This window comes from Abrus precatorius, unplaced genomic scaffold, assembly GCF_003935025.1.
Source record: "Abrus precatorius isolate BTA unplaced genomic scaffold, Abrus_2018 Scaffold10, whole genome shotgun sequence".
NCBI lineage: Eukaryota > Viridiplantae > Streptophyta > Magnoliopsida > Fabales > Fabaceae > Abrus > Abrus precatorius.
In genome coordinates, this window is record NW_020874292.1 from 31360743 (window position 1) to 31376567 (window position 15825).

The following is a 15825-nucleotide window of genomic DNA, read 5'->3' on the forward strand; positions in this document are numbered from 1 at the left end:
ATTGCAAGACAAGAATCGAAAACTTTGTTTTTATGAATGCGATAAACGATAAACCATCGCCAAGTTTTAAACGAATGTTTAAATTAGTCCGTCAATTTTTGGTGAAAATGATTTCATGCGTTCAACGATCACAATTAGTTGTATAATATTTTAGACATCCCAACTCATCACTTTCACTAAAATCTTGATAATACTGTTCAATGCAAAATTTATTTTGCATTGAAATTTGTGTTGTCAAATTTAGTACATGAACAATAAAATTTTATATTTAAAATCTAAATTATTCACTGTACAATTAAATCATATTAACTTCATAAAGGTTTAACAAAAAAACATACATACGCCAACGTAAAGTAACATAGTTAAAGGATCTTCAATAATAATTATTAATTGAAGAATTAGTATTTAAGATTGTAATATAATATATTTTATTTATAAAATAAATGATGAAATTACTAAAATCTTCATTTTTATTTTTTATTAATGATTATTATTCTTTACTATTTTATCGTTTAAAATGCCTTCAGATTTTAGATGAGTCAAATTAAAAAATTGACAGAGTGCATAGTATTCTCGCCGCTTTCTTTCAAATAAATTAGTATAATATTTATTTTGTAGTTTTTCTTTTCTTTTTTACTAAAACACAATCAATTAGTATAATATTGATATGACATTTCTCTAATAAAAAAAATGCAATTCCCATTTAAGTTATGCAAACATAGAAAAAAACAACTAATATGTACAAATTTGAAAAATATTATTGCATGTTATTATACTTTTTTTTGTTTAAAATTTTTAACCGCACGTATTTTTAAAATATTATTTTCAAATAAACACTAAGCAGCAATCAGGACCTATACGTAAATAAATTTATATTTTTACATCTATTTTTTTAGATTTATTTACTACCTTTTTTTTTAATCACATCTCTACTTTTTACTTTTCTTTTCTTTTCTTTTCTTTTTACCCATTTCACACACACAAATATAAAGTATAGTTTTTCGTATAAAAGGTATATTTAAGCTGAATTTCGAGGGAAAAAAACGTAATATTTTATTTTAATTAAAAATATAATATTTAGAAAAATAAATAAAGAATTTATTAAATTTATGATTTATTATTTGAAATATTAAAATTAAAAAATAATAATAATCTTCTTTCTTTTTGCTTGTAGACCGAACTCACTGATGAACCTTTTCTTTTCTTCCCCAGGACCTAACTCCCTGTTAAGATACGAAATAGATGCCGGCTGCTTCCATTGTTGACCACTCACACTTTCACTCATGCAATTGAAACCACTATATATAACTACTACTTCACCAACTACATGCACTACTAAGGCAAAATCAAAATGGAACCCTTATTCCACTACGCTATCCTCTCCCTTGCATTCATCTGCACCGTTAAGATTTTCTTCCAAATCCAATCAAGAAGGATCAGAAACCTTCCACCGGGTCCACCAACCCTCCCCATCATCGGCAACCTCCACCACCTCAAGCAACCAATCCACCGCACCTTCTCCGCGCTCTCCCAAACCTACGGCGACATTCTCTCACTCTGGTTCGGCTCGCGTCTCGTCGTCGTCGTCTCGTCCCCCTCATTGGTCCAAGAATGCTTCACCAAAAACGACATCGTTTTAGCCAACCGCCCTCGCTTCATTGCCGGCAAGTACATCTTCTACAACTACACCACCTTGGGCTCCGCCTCCTACGGCGACCACTGGCGCAACCTCCGCCGCATTACAACCATCGACGTCCTCTCCACCAACCGCCTCAACTCTTTCTTGGGAATCCGCAGGGACGAGACCAAGCGGTTAATTTGGAAACTTGGACAGGACGCCACGTGTCATGAACCCACCAAGGTGGAGTTGAGATCGAGGCTTACGGAGATGACGTTCAACGCCATGATGAGGATGATTTCGGGGAAGAGATATTACGGTGAGGACATCGACGTAACGGACGTTGAGGAAGCTAAGCAGTTCAGGGAAATTATAACGGAGATGCTGTCTCTGTTTGGCGCCAACAACAAGAGTGACTTCTTGCCACTCCTCAGGTACCGTATCAATGATGACGTAACTAACTGTTTGTTGATCTGTTATAACAGGTCAAACTAACAGATTCAGTATTCGTAACTAACTGATGTTATCATGATAAGATTGTTCGATTTTGAGGATTTGGAGAAGAGGCTGAAGAGGATTGGGAAGAGAGCTGATGCATTCTTGCAGGGTCTAATTGAGGAGCACCGAAGTGGGAAGCATGGGAGTGCTGACACCATGATTGATCACCTCTTGAAACTCAGTGAGTCGCAGCCTGAGTACTATTCTGATCACATCATCAAAGGTCTTATTCAGGTAATCAATCAAACTTTTTAAAATATTTTTTGTGCTATTATTTCATTATTAATTAATCATTGAATCATTGCGCAGTGACTCTTTTTTTTTTTTTAGAAAAATATTTTATTTTAATGTTTTTTTATACATATTACTATTTACAAATAATTTTTAAACATTTAGAATAACATGTAGTATTCAATACTTACCCCGAAAACCAAAATATAAAAGACAAAATTTTGATAATTATTAAGACACGTGAAGGTCGAAAAGTATCTCCACAGAACTAAAAAATGTCGAAGAAGCATTTCTCCTATGACACGTACGGTCCATCCGCACTCGTCTATGCTATGGTCAAAGACAAAGACATTCATTGAATTATTGTTTAACGTAAGCATTTTGTATTCTAATTTTTTTACACCTCAATGATTTATCTTTTACATAAATATTAGATAAAATTAAAAATTTTAATATCTTATTGAAAAATAAGCATAAAACTTAAATAGTACCTTACCTTATTAAAATTTAACCACCAACTCTATTTTCGTTACAAGTTACATCAAAATTAGGACCACGTCTTATCAAGCCGGAAAAATCTTCTACATGCTATCGGATCCGGTACAGACCAATTGAAATGGAGTTTCAAAAATTTTAATCCACTGTGTCAGCATAGTTTGCAAATCAATTTGTGCGGCATTGATATATTTTTGTGAAATTTATATGGTATTTGATTTGAAATGAGTTACAGGCTATGCTTCTAGCTGGAACAGACACATCAGCTGTGACTATAGAGTGGGTAATGTCTGAATTATTGAACCACCCTGAAGTATTGAAGAAGGCAAAAGATGAAATAGACACTCACGTTGGAAAGGAACGATTAGTACAAGAGCAAGATCTGTCAAAACTCCCATACCTTCAAAACATCATATCTGAGACACTTCGATTACATCCTCCTGCTCCATTATTGTTACCACATTATTCTTCAGAGGATTGTACTATTGGAGGATACAATATTCCACGGGACACTATAGTGTTGACTAATGCATGGCTCATTCATAGAGATCCTAAACTTTGGAATGACCCCACAAGTTTTAAGCCTGAGAGATTTGAAAAGGAAGGAGAGGTGACCAAGTTAATTGCATTTGGGTTGGGGAGAAGGGCTTGCCCTGGTCTGGGCTTGGCCCAACGTACGGTGGGCTTCACTATGGCATTATTAATTCAATGCTTCGAATGGGAACGAGAAAGTGAGGAAAAACTTGATATGATGGAGGACAAAGGGATCACCATGCCAAAGCTAATTCCATTACAGGCCTTGTGCAAATCACGACCTATCGTCAATGACGTTATGAACTAATTAAATGTTATCTTATTGCCATAGTAGTCTTGTGTGATGTTAAAATAACCGTCCGTTTTCAGCATTTAAGGGACGAGGGTCGATCATATGTGGATTCCTTAATCAAATATGATTCACAATTGATGGATAACTTAGCATACTCTATTTATTTCTTTTTTTTAATGTTTAATTGATATTTTTATAATTACAAATTAAACACGCTAATTGATTTTTATTTTCCTTCTTGTTTTTAATATCTTGCATCGAATAACAAAAATCATGTGATATGTTTTTTTTACAGTTAATAATAAAAATATGTCAAAAATGAAAAAAAATAACCCACACTTATTGCCCTAGTTCTAACCACACACTTTACATGCAATAAAAGTTTATGTTTATTACTACTCCTATGTGTCCATTATAATTTTTCTTTCAATATTATTTTCTCTCTTATAATTATATTAATAATAGGAGTATTTTAAATAAAAATCACTTAAACAGATTGATAATAAACACATAAAAATATAAATAAACATTTCTGCTAAAAAATATATTTTGATAATTTTTTTTTCTGTTTCTACACCAGATAAAGTAGCCATTTATAGATAGTGTATAAAATTTTAAATTGAATTGGATATCAATAACTTTTAGTGGATACTAGAATAATAATTGAGATGTAAACAAAATAATTTTTTATTTTTAAATTTCATTCTTTTATATTTATTTTTCTTTTCTAAGTGAAAATGTGTAAACTCTCGTGACCTATGAAATTATTATTATTATTTATGGACATATGATTATAAACATGATACAAAACTCTGTGTACTTAGTTAAGATTCAATCACTTAATTTAATTTATTTTATCATGAGTCAACACTGTAAAATATCTTTTACTATACTTCTAAACTTCTCTAAAATGTCATGATTACTATACTCATCAACCAATTCTAGTTATTACTATGTTCTTCATAAATAGTGTGATTTATATTTATTGTTATTAGATTCATTCACCAACCAACATTGATAAAATGTGGTGTTAGGGATGTCTGTTTAATGTATGTTTTGACGATGGTGGCGATATAATTGAATTATACTTGTATTTATTAATAACAATATTCATAAAATGAGTTTGGATGAATTATACTTCACGACAATAATTTTTATTTAGCTGTTTCTTTAAACTGATCTGAATCATAAACTTGTAAAAATTATGTTAACTTAAAAGTAAGTTAAACAAAATTATTAAGTAATTCAAATCACTATTCTTTTGATAACTAGCGCTATCAATATAAAAAATATGCACGTGGAGTTATGTAAATTTTCATAACCTGTAAAATTATTATTATTATAATTTTTTTATCAACACATAGTCCTAATATAATACTAAACTCTATATACTTAGTCAATGTTCATACTCACTTTTTTTTTTTATCATGAGTGAACACGATAAAACAAAACATCTTTCACCATATTTCTAAACTTACCTATCCTATTATTATCACTATACTCATCAACTAACTTTAGTCATTACTATCACTGTGTCCATCACAAATTACTACCAATTATGATTTGTGGTCATTAAAACCCATTACCATTACATTCAATTACTAACCAACATTGATGACTAGTGCCATTAACAATGTTTTGATTATTGTAGTAATATAATTGAATCATACTTACATTTATTAATAACAATATTTATGAAATGAGTTTGGATTAATTATACTTCATGACAATAGTTTTTTTTTTATTTGGCTATTTCTTTAAACCAAACCCATTCATAAACTTGTGAAAATTTGTTGATGGTTCTGTATATGAGAATAAGTTTAAATAAGATCGGATAAGTTAACTTAAAAGTGAGTTAAGCAAAATTATAAAGTAATTCAAATCATTATAACTCATCCAACCAATCAATCGTTATATTTAATTATTTTGAAACAATTCTTCAAAAGTAGCTTTCGTGATATTTGTCCCTTTGCTTGTTTATATTTAATAGATGTTAAAAAATATATAAAAATAGAACTCACCCAACCAGTCAAATTTGTATATCTGTCTCTCTCTGCGTGTGTGCGAAGGTTGATATGAACTCATCCTTAATTAAAATTAGGTCATTAAATAAGACAAATTTTTATGGTTTTTCTTTTCTTTTCCTTGGAATATGAGATCAGACCAAGTTCCAAAAACTCAATAGGTTGAGTTTTGAAATATTCCTATCCCGACCAATCAATTGATTCGTGTTTAAAATTAAATAAACACCAATGAATATAATTTAATATATATTAAAAATAAAATATTTAATATATATTAAAAAATAAAGAAATATTAATTACTCTAACATATTTAACTATCAACTATTTACTAACCTAGGATTAACAACAAATTCAGAAAGAAATTTAGAATGTCCCTCGTATATATGTAATGCTCTTTTATTACCAATTTCAATTATTTGTCTTTTTTTTTTTATCTCATTACTCTATATGGGCCTTCTTGTGCCTTATTTTATAACATGTATTTTGGCAGGAAAAACTACCATGCAGTTGACTTGTGTTATGCTCCTCTGATTTTTAATTTGTGCTAAGGTATTCTTACCAGTATTTTAAATATATAGACGTATACACTTGCATCATGCATGTGGCGGTTTTAGTTAATTCATTATCATATATTAAACTATAGTTTATTATTTTTAATAACATTAAAAAAAATTATTTTATCATCTTTTAAATAATCATGTTATCGTACTATAATTTTATTTTCATTTTCATTTTCATTTCTTAGAATTGACTTAAATCAAAATGCTCACGTTTGTTTCATAATTTTAATAACTTTTTATAGTTTTAATTAATATTTTTATATTTCACATGATTTAAAAATACAAATGTGATGTCGTATACTGAATACTTATTGGTTAAAAAAAATCAAGATTGCAAAGTCTTGTACCCTTAAAGCACTCAACGTGCCTTGTAAGGTGGGTTTTTCAGCATCATCGTCTTGCATTGACTATCCGTTAGAAGTCTTTAAGATGGACCATTAACGACCATAGAAAGCCTCCTCTGTTTTCTATTTTTCTTCATTGACTTGGCCTAAAACTGAAAAAAATAAATAAATAGAATTTTCTCATTTCTTAATTAAAATTTTGTGTGTTTGTCAAAAAAATGTTTCATATAATTTTTTCTGAAGGGATTGAATTATACTAAAATCTAGAGCATGTATTTTTCACTTTGCATTTTCTTCTTCTTTTTCTTCATGTAGTTTAGGGTTCAGTAAAAAAAAAATCTGTTTCCTTTTCACAATATTATATTATTATGCCACAAAACCGATGTGCCTCATTGTCAATTAAAAGAATTTTCCTCAAATTAAAAGGACAAGGAAAGGAAAGTTGATGAGAATTTTCATTAGTGTATTTATTGTACAAGTCGGAAATATCCATGATGCTTCATTGTCAAGATAGACTAAGTCAATTAAAAAAAAAGTTATCCTGGGGAGAATTTTGCCTTTGATCAATGCATATATTATTGGTTTCATCGTTTGGAACTTATACTACTTTAACATTCTATGAAACTTCTTAATACCGACAAAATGCAAATGTTACATACAAAGCAGAAAAACTTAGGCATTTGTAATATGAAAAATAATTAAATAATTTTAACTTTTAAAGTAAAATATGGGTCTTGTTAGTTATTTGGGATTGGTTAAAAAACCAATAAATAAAAATTTATGGTAAAAATGGATTAATTATATTTTTTGAAAAAACTTTTAATTTTGAGTTTATTAATAATGTTTTAAAATATTAATTAGGCTCAATTTTAGATAAATTTTTAAATGAATATTTATAAAAAAATGAGATTAAATAAATAAATTTTCTTTTGTAAATTTAAAATTAATTTTTTAAAAGATTAAACGGGAAGTGATCGTCTTATTTAAAGAATAAAACTAATTAACTTTTTTGGTTAGTAATTTTTTTTATAGTCATCAAATCTTATTATACCTTTAAATTATGCATTATTATAGTTATAATTATAAATGTTAAATTTTAGACAAATTAAACATGTAGTCTTGTAATTGATATTTACTTATATTTAAAAAATGATACATTAAAATAAGATTGTTTATAAAAGGTTAAATTATTTTAAATTTTATAAAATTTAATAGGCCCAATATTCTTATTGAGAATTCTTAAACTAATAAATAAATTAATGAACATAATATTTATAAAAATATTCTTAAGAGAAATAAACTAAAGTTACTCATATAATAAGTAAATGTCTTGTCAAATTAAATAATTTTTAAAATAATATAAAAGTATAAGTTAATTTTAATTTAATTTTGTAGTCTTATAAAAATTATTGAAAAGTTAATATAAATTAGGGTCTTAATATTTGCCTTACATTAATATTGTTTATTCATATTCTGCAATTGCCATTGTTTTCAATAATTAAGATGCGCATACTTGCATTTTCGAAGTCATAAGATACTCCCGTGGTAGTATACTCATGGTTGCACAAAAATGAAGAAAGTAGTTAACCCCTTCTTTTTATACATGAAATTATAAACTAAGAACTAATCTTTGATAAAATCTTAAAAATATTTTCGTCAACTTGTTAAGTTTCTTTCTTCTATTAGTACTACTATGGCTAAAATTCCAAAACACAATAACAGTTCATTCATTTTCTAAAACAACACACAACAAAACGGAACAAGATCAAACAATAGCAAAGAAAGAGAGTTTCTAAAGCCAAGAAGAAAATCAGTTCCCTACCACTTTCTATTTTTTTTTAAGTTCAAACTCATATTTCACCTGTGATTTATTTTTTTTATAATATAAAATAAAAGATAATTCTATACTCTTGTATATGTGAAATAATTAAAATTAGTGTTATATTTTTTAAAAAATATAAATATTTTTTAATATTTTAATATAATTTAGAAAAAATATTTAATATATAGTCAAGTTTAAAAAAATCATAACAAGCACATTTTTTTTATATATTACATACGTAATTATTTTTTTTATAAGAAATAAATTAAGAAAAAGAAATGATACTATATTTATTTCATCAAATAAGTCCTTGAAATTTTACTTCACAAAATTAACTCAATAACGAATAAAAATATGGTTAAAAAAATAAAAAAAAAAGATAAACGATTATAAAAATTTCCCTCCAATAAAAAAGATGGAAATAAAAATGAAGAATATAAAGAAAAGCGTGAATGTGTGGGTGTGAGTTTATGAAGTTAGCTCCCCTGACTCCGTCCACCACCTCCCTCTTCCTTTCACCTGTCGTTTACCTTCGCTTTACGTCACAGCTTGATTGCGAAACACAAACCTCCGCACCATAAACCATATCTCTCTCTCTCTCTCTCTCTCTCTATATGCAAAAACATTCCACCTGTAATACCCACACTCGCAATTGCAATCTCTTGCAGCACACGCGTCCTTCTTCTTACTCTTCTCTTCTTCGCTGCCGCAACAAACCGTGAAACCCTGCATCTGCATGGCTCTCACGCTCTTTCGATTGTTCCTTTTGCTCCTTTTTACCTTTGTTGATGGACGCTTCGTAGTGGAGAAGAGTAGCATCGCGCTTCTCTCACCGCACAAGCTCAGAACAAAGCGCGATGGCGCTATCGGTAATTTTGGCCTTCCAGATTATGGAGGCTTCATCGTTGGCTCCGTCGTTTATCCTGATAAAGACTCTCACGGTTGCAAAGTCTTCGATGGCGATAAGCCTTTCAAGTTTCGCTCTAATCGTCCAACTATTCTTCTCCTTGATCGTGGAGGTACCTATCTATCTTTTCTCTTCGTTGACTTTTTTTTACTTTGTATTCTCAATTCGTTCGTTCGTTTTATTTGATTGAGTTTTTTTCACCTTCCTAATTATAGCTGTTTGACCGTTATCTATGTGAACATCTGATTTTCGTTTTTTTGAGTGTTCTGAGATTTATTATATTTGTGTATGATATAATATAAGTAGTTATTGATTATAGGTTTATCGGTTGATTGATCGTTTTTTTTAATTTTGCATTTTTCAGCTATTTTTTTTCGAATTTCTTATATTTTTTAAAATGGAATATATATATATATATATATATAGGCTACTGTAATCCGCGAAAAAAGGAAGAAAAATGAAAGTTTCCACGGAAGGAAAATATTGTGTATCCCTCTGTCCCACAATTAAAGTGTCGTATATCCATAATTTATCTTTGTGTGTGTATATATATATTTAGTTTATATGGTTTTTTTTATGAATCCTAAAGTCAACAGAAGGGCTAGTTTTAGTGAAAAAAAAGTTCCTCACGTGATCAGAAAAATCTTTAATAAGAAGCCTCAAGCATCCGTTTTCATTAGAATTTATTGAATCCAAGTTTTGTGATGCTTACTGTATAAGTTATTTATTCTTGTAGAGTGTTATTTTGCCTTGAAAGTTTGGCATGCCCAACTGGCTGGAGCTGCAGCTGTTTTGGTGACTGATAGCATTGAGGAGTCTCTGATAACCATGGATTCTCCTGAGGAGAGCTCTGATGCTGATGGATACATAGAGAAGATTGAAATTCCATCGGCTCTAATAGAGAAATCCTTTGGTGATACGATAAAGGAATCTTTAAATAACAAAGATGAAGTTTTGCTTAGAATAGACTGGAGAGAGTCAGTTCCTCACCCTGATAACAGAGTTGAGTATGAGTTCTGGACCAACAGCAATGATGAATGTGGAGCTCGTTGTGACGAGCAGATGAATTTTGTGAAGAATTTTAAGGGTCATGCTCAGATTCTTGAGAGGGGTGGTTATACCTTATTCACTCCACACTATATAACTTGGTTTTGTCCTCAGCCCTTCGTTCTTAGCAGTCAGTGCAAGTCTCAATGTATTAACCGCGGGAGATATTGTGCCCCAGATCCAGAGAAAGATTTTGGAGAGGGATATGAAGGGAAGGATGTCGTATATGAAAATTTGAGGCAGCTGTGTGTCCATAGAGTTGCCAATGAGAGCAACCGTTCGTGGGTCTGGTGGGATTATGTGACGGATTTCCATGTCAGATGTTCTATGAAGGAGAAAAGATACAGCAAAGATTGTGCTGATGATGTCATGAAATCTTTAGGTAAATACTTCTTTTTAATATTGCTATGCATGAATTCTGTTGTTTTCTCTTCTTTTGTTAAAGTTTTATCTGAATATTACAGATCTGCCTATTGAGAAAATTAAGAAATGCATGGGTGATCCTGAAGCGGACGTGGAGAATGAAGTGCTAAAGAGTGAGCAACAAGTTCAGGTAAAATATTTAGAGCATGTTTGATTTTTTTTTAGTACTATATTTTATTTTTTAAAAAACAGAAACTGTTTAAAAATAAAATAAAATAAAACATGTTTTTAGTGTTTACTCTATGTCTTCTTAAAATTAAAAACAATATAAACTGCCATCTAATAGTACCATGTAAAATGAAACATGAGATCCAGTTGATTACAGGACTGGTTTTTGTTTGTGTTAAATAATTTATATACTTCTGTTACATTTGTGATATTCAGATTGGGAGAGGATCTCGTGGTGATGTCACTATCTTGCCAACATTGGTTATAAACAATGTCCAGTACAGAGGTTAGTTACTTAAGTACCCATTTAATAGATTTTCTGCTTGAATTCTCAGAAGTGTATTGCAAACGCCATGCTTTTGCTGATCTTCAACTATGTGTATGTGAGGCATGTGCATTCTATTATTGAATGTGGCTGTCAAAATCCAGTTATCATATTAAAAATTCTGAATCTATAACTATTATATCTTTCGGTTCTTTATGTTTCACTGGCTTGGCAACTGAAAAGACCCGTGAACTTACTTTCAACTAGATGATGCTTCTGTCTTGTAACTAGAGCAGCATCAACCATCATGATCACTTTCCTCACATAAATGGAACACGTTTTTTGTTAATATGAAAAGACTTGTTTCATTTTCAGAGAAATAATAAAAGCTCATAGAAGTATATTGTTTCATTATCTGGCTTTACCCTAATTCTTATTTATGAATTTAAGGTTTTCCCGATCCCTTTATAATATTAAAAATCTGGGTTTTCTTTCTCACTTGATGCAGACGGGCGAAGTTTAGATTCTCCCTGATTTAATTTTGCTTCTCTGTGGTCATCTTCTATTCCTTCGTTGTCTGTATATTACTTGAATCTATCCTTTTTATTTCAGTTGTTTGGTTAACTGAATTTCAAAATCTTTGTCCTTGGTGTAATGTAGTGCATATATATATATATATATGTTATGTCTCAACATCAACAATCATTTACTAGAACATATTTGGTATGTCAGAATTCTGAAGATTTTATTTTTTTGTCAAAAGGGAAATTGGAGAGAACTGCTGTACTGAAGGCAATATGTTCTGGATTTAAGGAGACTACTGAACCTTCGGTTTGTCTAAGCGGAGGTTAGCGGGCTTAATATTTTACTATACGAATTTCACTGATGATAGATTCTTCTATTTCTAAAAGTATATTGTGAGTTTGATATTCTAATCTTTACATTCTGGTTTGAGTTTGTTAGATATTGAGACTAACGAGTGTCTTGAAAGAAATGGAGGATGTTGGCAAGACAAATATGCTAACATAACTGCTTGCAAGGTATCCATAAGGAATTTCTGTTACCATTTTTTCTCACAATTAGAATCAAAGGACATATCACAGTCCATGAGTGTCTACTTATCATCCGCTGCAATTTATACCTTTATACTTTGTCAGGATACTTTCAGGGGAAGAGTTTGCGAGTGCCCTGTTGTTAATGGGGTTCAGTACAAGGGTGATGGTTATACATCATGTGTGGGTATGCCTCGCCAATTTAAGAATTTTTCCCTTCCTGTTATTTCAGAACTTCACAATACTATTTATTCTCTTCTCATAAAACAAGATAGGTATTGGATTTCGTCCTGTATGCAATTTTCATGTCAAACAATTGAGAAAATTTGTTTCATACTGTAATTCAAACCCAAATATAAGTGCAATTTTACTGATACTTGGACATAGTGTGGATGGAGATCAGTATAGTCACTCCCCCCAAACATTTTTATTAGTAGGCTAGATCATTTTACTTTGGAAAATAGGAAAACGAAATATGAATCCCAGTTGAGCATTTTATAAAAATTATTATTTATTTGTTAGTCAGTATGTGAGTAATTTTCACTTTATAAGCACTGTCTTCGTAATAAAAAGGTCCATTATTAAGTTATGAGCAAAAGGTCTATCCATTCTTCAGATACTACTAATATCTTGTGAATAATGACAATTCGGTATTGGGCTGCTGCTATTTTACTTCTACTGAAAACTTTTGAAAGATATAAATCCCCATTTCAACATTGGTAGTATTGAGTTATTCAAGCTAGTCACCTGTTTCTCCTTGAAAAGCCTTGTATGTCATTATTACGTATGGGTGCTGTGGAATAAATTACTATAACATTCAAAATCTCTAAAGTTGGTTGATGTTTATTTAGACTGAACAAAACTAATAAAAATAATGTCTTTGCATGGTCCACAATAAGAAGACACCTGTTTTCCTTCTGTACTCAAAAGTGATATGGTCCTATCCATGATTTTGCTGAGATGTTTATTCTTTTCGTATTTTTGACAGCTTTTGGGCCTGCAAGGTGTTCTATAAACAATGGTGGGTGTTGGTCGGAAACAAGAAATGGAGTAACTTTCTCTGCATGCTCAGTTCAGTACTGCATAACCTAATCTTCATTTTTCTTTTTATGTTTTCTGGTTATTGAAATTTATTCTACCACTTTCTGTGACATCCCTTAAGGCTAACTGAATTCCCTTTTGTATAAAGGAGTCCCAGGTAAATGGCTGTCAGTGCCCAGTTGGGTTTCGTGGGGATGGTCATAAATGTGAAGGTAATATTTGCATCCGTCATGGAAGTTAAAAACATTTTGTTATTTTCTTTTTATGATCAGTTTTGCAAAAATATTAATCAATCTGAAAAATTCTCTTTTGATCTGATTCAGATGTTGATGAATGTAAGGACCGAAGTGCTTGTCAGTGTGATGGCTGCAGCTGCAAGGACACTTGGGGTGGTTACGAATGTAAATGCAAGGGAAATCTTCTATATATAAAGGAACAAGATGTTTGTATTGGTGAGATATTATAGTCAGAGATTCTTATATGAGAAATAGATGAATGGCATCCCGTGGACTTCAAAGTGGTGAAGCAACTAGTAGTGAACTAAACTTTTAGTCGAAAACCTTGACAATTTTATAATACTCCAATCCTAATTCTACAAATGACTAGGATTCATTCAAAATACACTAAATGGTCATTGCACTTAGGTCTTTACATGTTTAATTGTTTTTTCAAAAGATTGATTTGTTATAATATGAACTCAAAAGTGCATTATACAGATCTGCATGAGAGAGATGAGTTACTGCCACATTCTTGTATTTATGCATGTAGTATGCTTTAAAAAGAATGCATATATAAACATCTAAATTTATCCTTTTCCTATTAAAAACTAAACTATGTTTTCAAATTCATCAGACTAAATTATTAGAATTTTTCTTTTTTATCATGCAGAAAGAAGCGGTTCAAGATTTGGACGATTCCTTGCTTTTGTGGTCATAGCAGTTGTTGTGGGTGCTGGTCTAGCTGGTTACGTGTTTTACAAATATAGGCTCAGGGTAAGTCTAACTCATTCTCAACTACAGATAATGCACACATCATTCATGTTAATGAAGATTCAAATTAGCACTATATCTAATTACCGTTGTCTACTTTTTTTTAGTCTTACATGGACTCGGAGATCATGGCTATCATGTCACAGTACATGCCACTAGACCAGCAAAATAATGTAGTTCACGCCGAAGCTCAGCCTTTACGACAACAAGGCACAGTGTAATACAAAGGTATTCAATTTTTTCTTCAACTTCCATTGATTTGCCTGATTTGAGATTCATTTTATCGGTAACAAGCTTCTTATTTTGCCGTTATCTGCATTCTGCTCGCAGACATACATAATAAGCTAAAAGAAGTAAAAGGAAACTCGTTACCTAGTTGAATTCCACGAGAGATGGATTATATACATGACTGGATATATGCATTGGACAGGGAAGGAAGATGAGTACTTTACTGTAGGATAATTATGTGAACGATTGCAATGCTTACAGAAATTTTCTGAATAGAGTAAATTCCAGTTTCCACAGTTTGTAAATAGAACTGTTTTGAGATGTAAATGCACACCTGAGATACAGTATAAGGATTCACGTGATGTTGGAGTACAACTTATGACGACATTGATACAAAGGCTTGCCAATACTAAATAAGAACAGAACAAGCGATATCATTTTAGAAAATGCTTTTAAGTTGAACTAAATTGGGGAAAATGTAAAGTCTGTGTAATTTTGAAACACAAAATCGTGAAAGTTACCACGTGAATAATAAAAAAAAAAGTAATGGTTCAAACGGCAAGGACCACTAGGCGTATTGGGCTGTAAGTACAGAGACCTGTAATCCCTCCACTGTTAGGAGCCAGAGGTGTTCGCTGCTCTGTGAAGACAGCCTCACGCGGTTCCCTCTTGTTTAGGGCCCTTGAAATCCATGCCTTCGATTAGATCCCATGGGCCCATGGGCCTACTCTCAACTTGGAACGGGCAGGCCTACATGGCGTACCCAACAGCCCAACCTAGCGAAGCCAGAACCATGTTCCATTACTTTGTTGCCCCCACATGGGTTACAAGCTGGAGCTGCCCAACTCGGCGGGCTAATTTCCATGTCAGATGTACTATAAAGAATAATATATGAGTAATCTAACCAATGTGGGGCATAAAAATCCTACTGGCGCAGTTCTTCCCCATTTATTTGTTCCATCATGACGCTGAAATTACCCAAAATATTAATGCAGTCGGTGCAATGGTTTTTCGTTTATAAGTGAAAGATCTTACTCGATTTTGACCTTTCGAGGGTGCAAGGGAAAACATGCAGAAGCATCCTCCACTTCCCAATTTCAAGTAGCAGATTGTGATACTATCAGAGTTGAGTCAGTGCGACTAAATGAATAAATATAAGTTATTATTAATAGAAAATTATCAAAAGAGCTACAGATTTGGCCTACTTTTCAATGCAAAATATAAATCTCACAGCTCTGTGAGCGTATCTCAAAATTCGATATGGAAAATATTCTGTATAGATCCTTG

General features: G+C 31.3%; 2 protein-coding genes across 4 annotated transcripts; both read left to right on the forward strand.

The window, feature by feature from the left end:
• Positions 1-1344: 1344 nt before the first annotated feature.
• LOC113845824 (isoflavone 3'-hydroxylase-like) lies at positions 1345-3683 on the forward strand. Of its 3 annotated transcripts, XM_027473460.1 has the most exons (4): positions 1345-2057; positions 2123-2127; positions 2171-2350; positions 3078-3683. In XM_027473460.1, the coding sequence occupies exons 1-4, from the start codon at positions 1352-1354 to the stop codon at positions 3681-3683; spliced, it is 1497 nt and encodes a 498-aa protein (XP_027329261.1). In that variant the 5' UTR covers positions 1345-1351. The 3 variants fall into 3 exon arrangements, with proteins under 3 accessions (XP_027329261.1, XP_027329251.1, XP_027329243.1); XM_027473450.1 differs by lacking the exon at positions 2123-2127 and having other exon boundaries at positions 1345-2071; positions 2180-2350; XM_027473442.1 differs by lacking the exon at positions 2123-2127 and having other exon boundaries at positions 1345-2052; positions 2155-2350.
• A 5199-nt stretch (positions 3684-8882) lies between these two features.
• On the forward strand, positions 8883-14931 carry LOC113866239 (vacuolar-sorting receptor 6). Its single transcript, XM_027501123.1, has 13 exons — positions 8883-9437; positions 10062-10754; positions 10837-10925; positions 11180-11249; positions 11992-12075; positions 12192-12268; positions 12386-12467; positions 13269-13351; positions 13470-13533; positions 13645-13773; positions 14210-14313; positions 14418-14538; positions 14641-14931. Exons 1-12 carry the CDS (start codon positions 9155-9157, stop codon positions 14529-14531), a joined length of 1872 nt encoding a protein of 623 aa, XP_027356924.1. The 5' UTR covers positions 8883-9154; the 3' UTR covers positions 14532-14538; positions 14641-14931.
• Positions 14932-15825: the final 894 nt, after the last annotated feature.

Coding starts and splice junctions, on each gene's coding strand:
- LOC113866239 (XM_027501123.1), top strand. CDS start 9,155: ATGGCTCTCACGCTCTTTCGATTGTTCCTTTTGCTCCTTTTTACCTTT. Junction 9,438..10,061: donor TCTTCTCCTTGATCGTGGAG/GTACCTATCTAT, acceptor TTATTCTTGTAG/AGTGTTATTTTGCCTTGAAA. Junction 13,352..13,469: donor TAACTTTCTCTGCATGCTCA/GTTCAGTACTGC, acceptor TTTTGTATAAAG/GAGTCCCAGGTAAATGGCTG.
- LOC113845824 (XM_027473442.1), top strand. CDS start 1,352: ATGGAACCCTTATTCCACTACGCTATCCTCTCCCTTGCATTCATCTGC. Junction 2,053..2,154: donor GACTTCTTGCCACTCCTCAG/GTACCGTATCAA, acceptor TATCATGATAAG/ATTGTTCGATTTTGAGGATT. Junction 2,351..3,077: donor TCATCAAAGGTCTTATTCAG/GTAATCAATCAA, acceptor AATGAGTTACAG/GCTATGCTTCTAGCTGGAAC.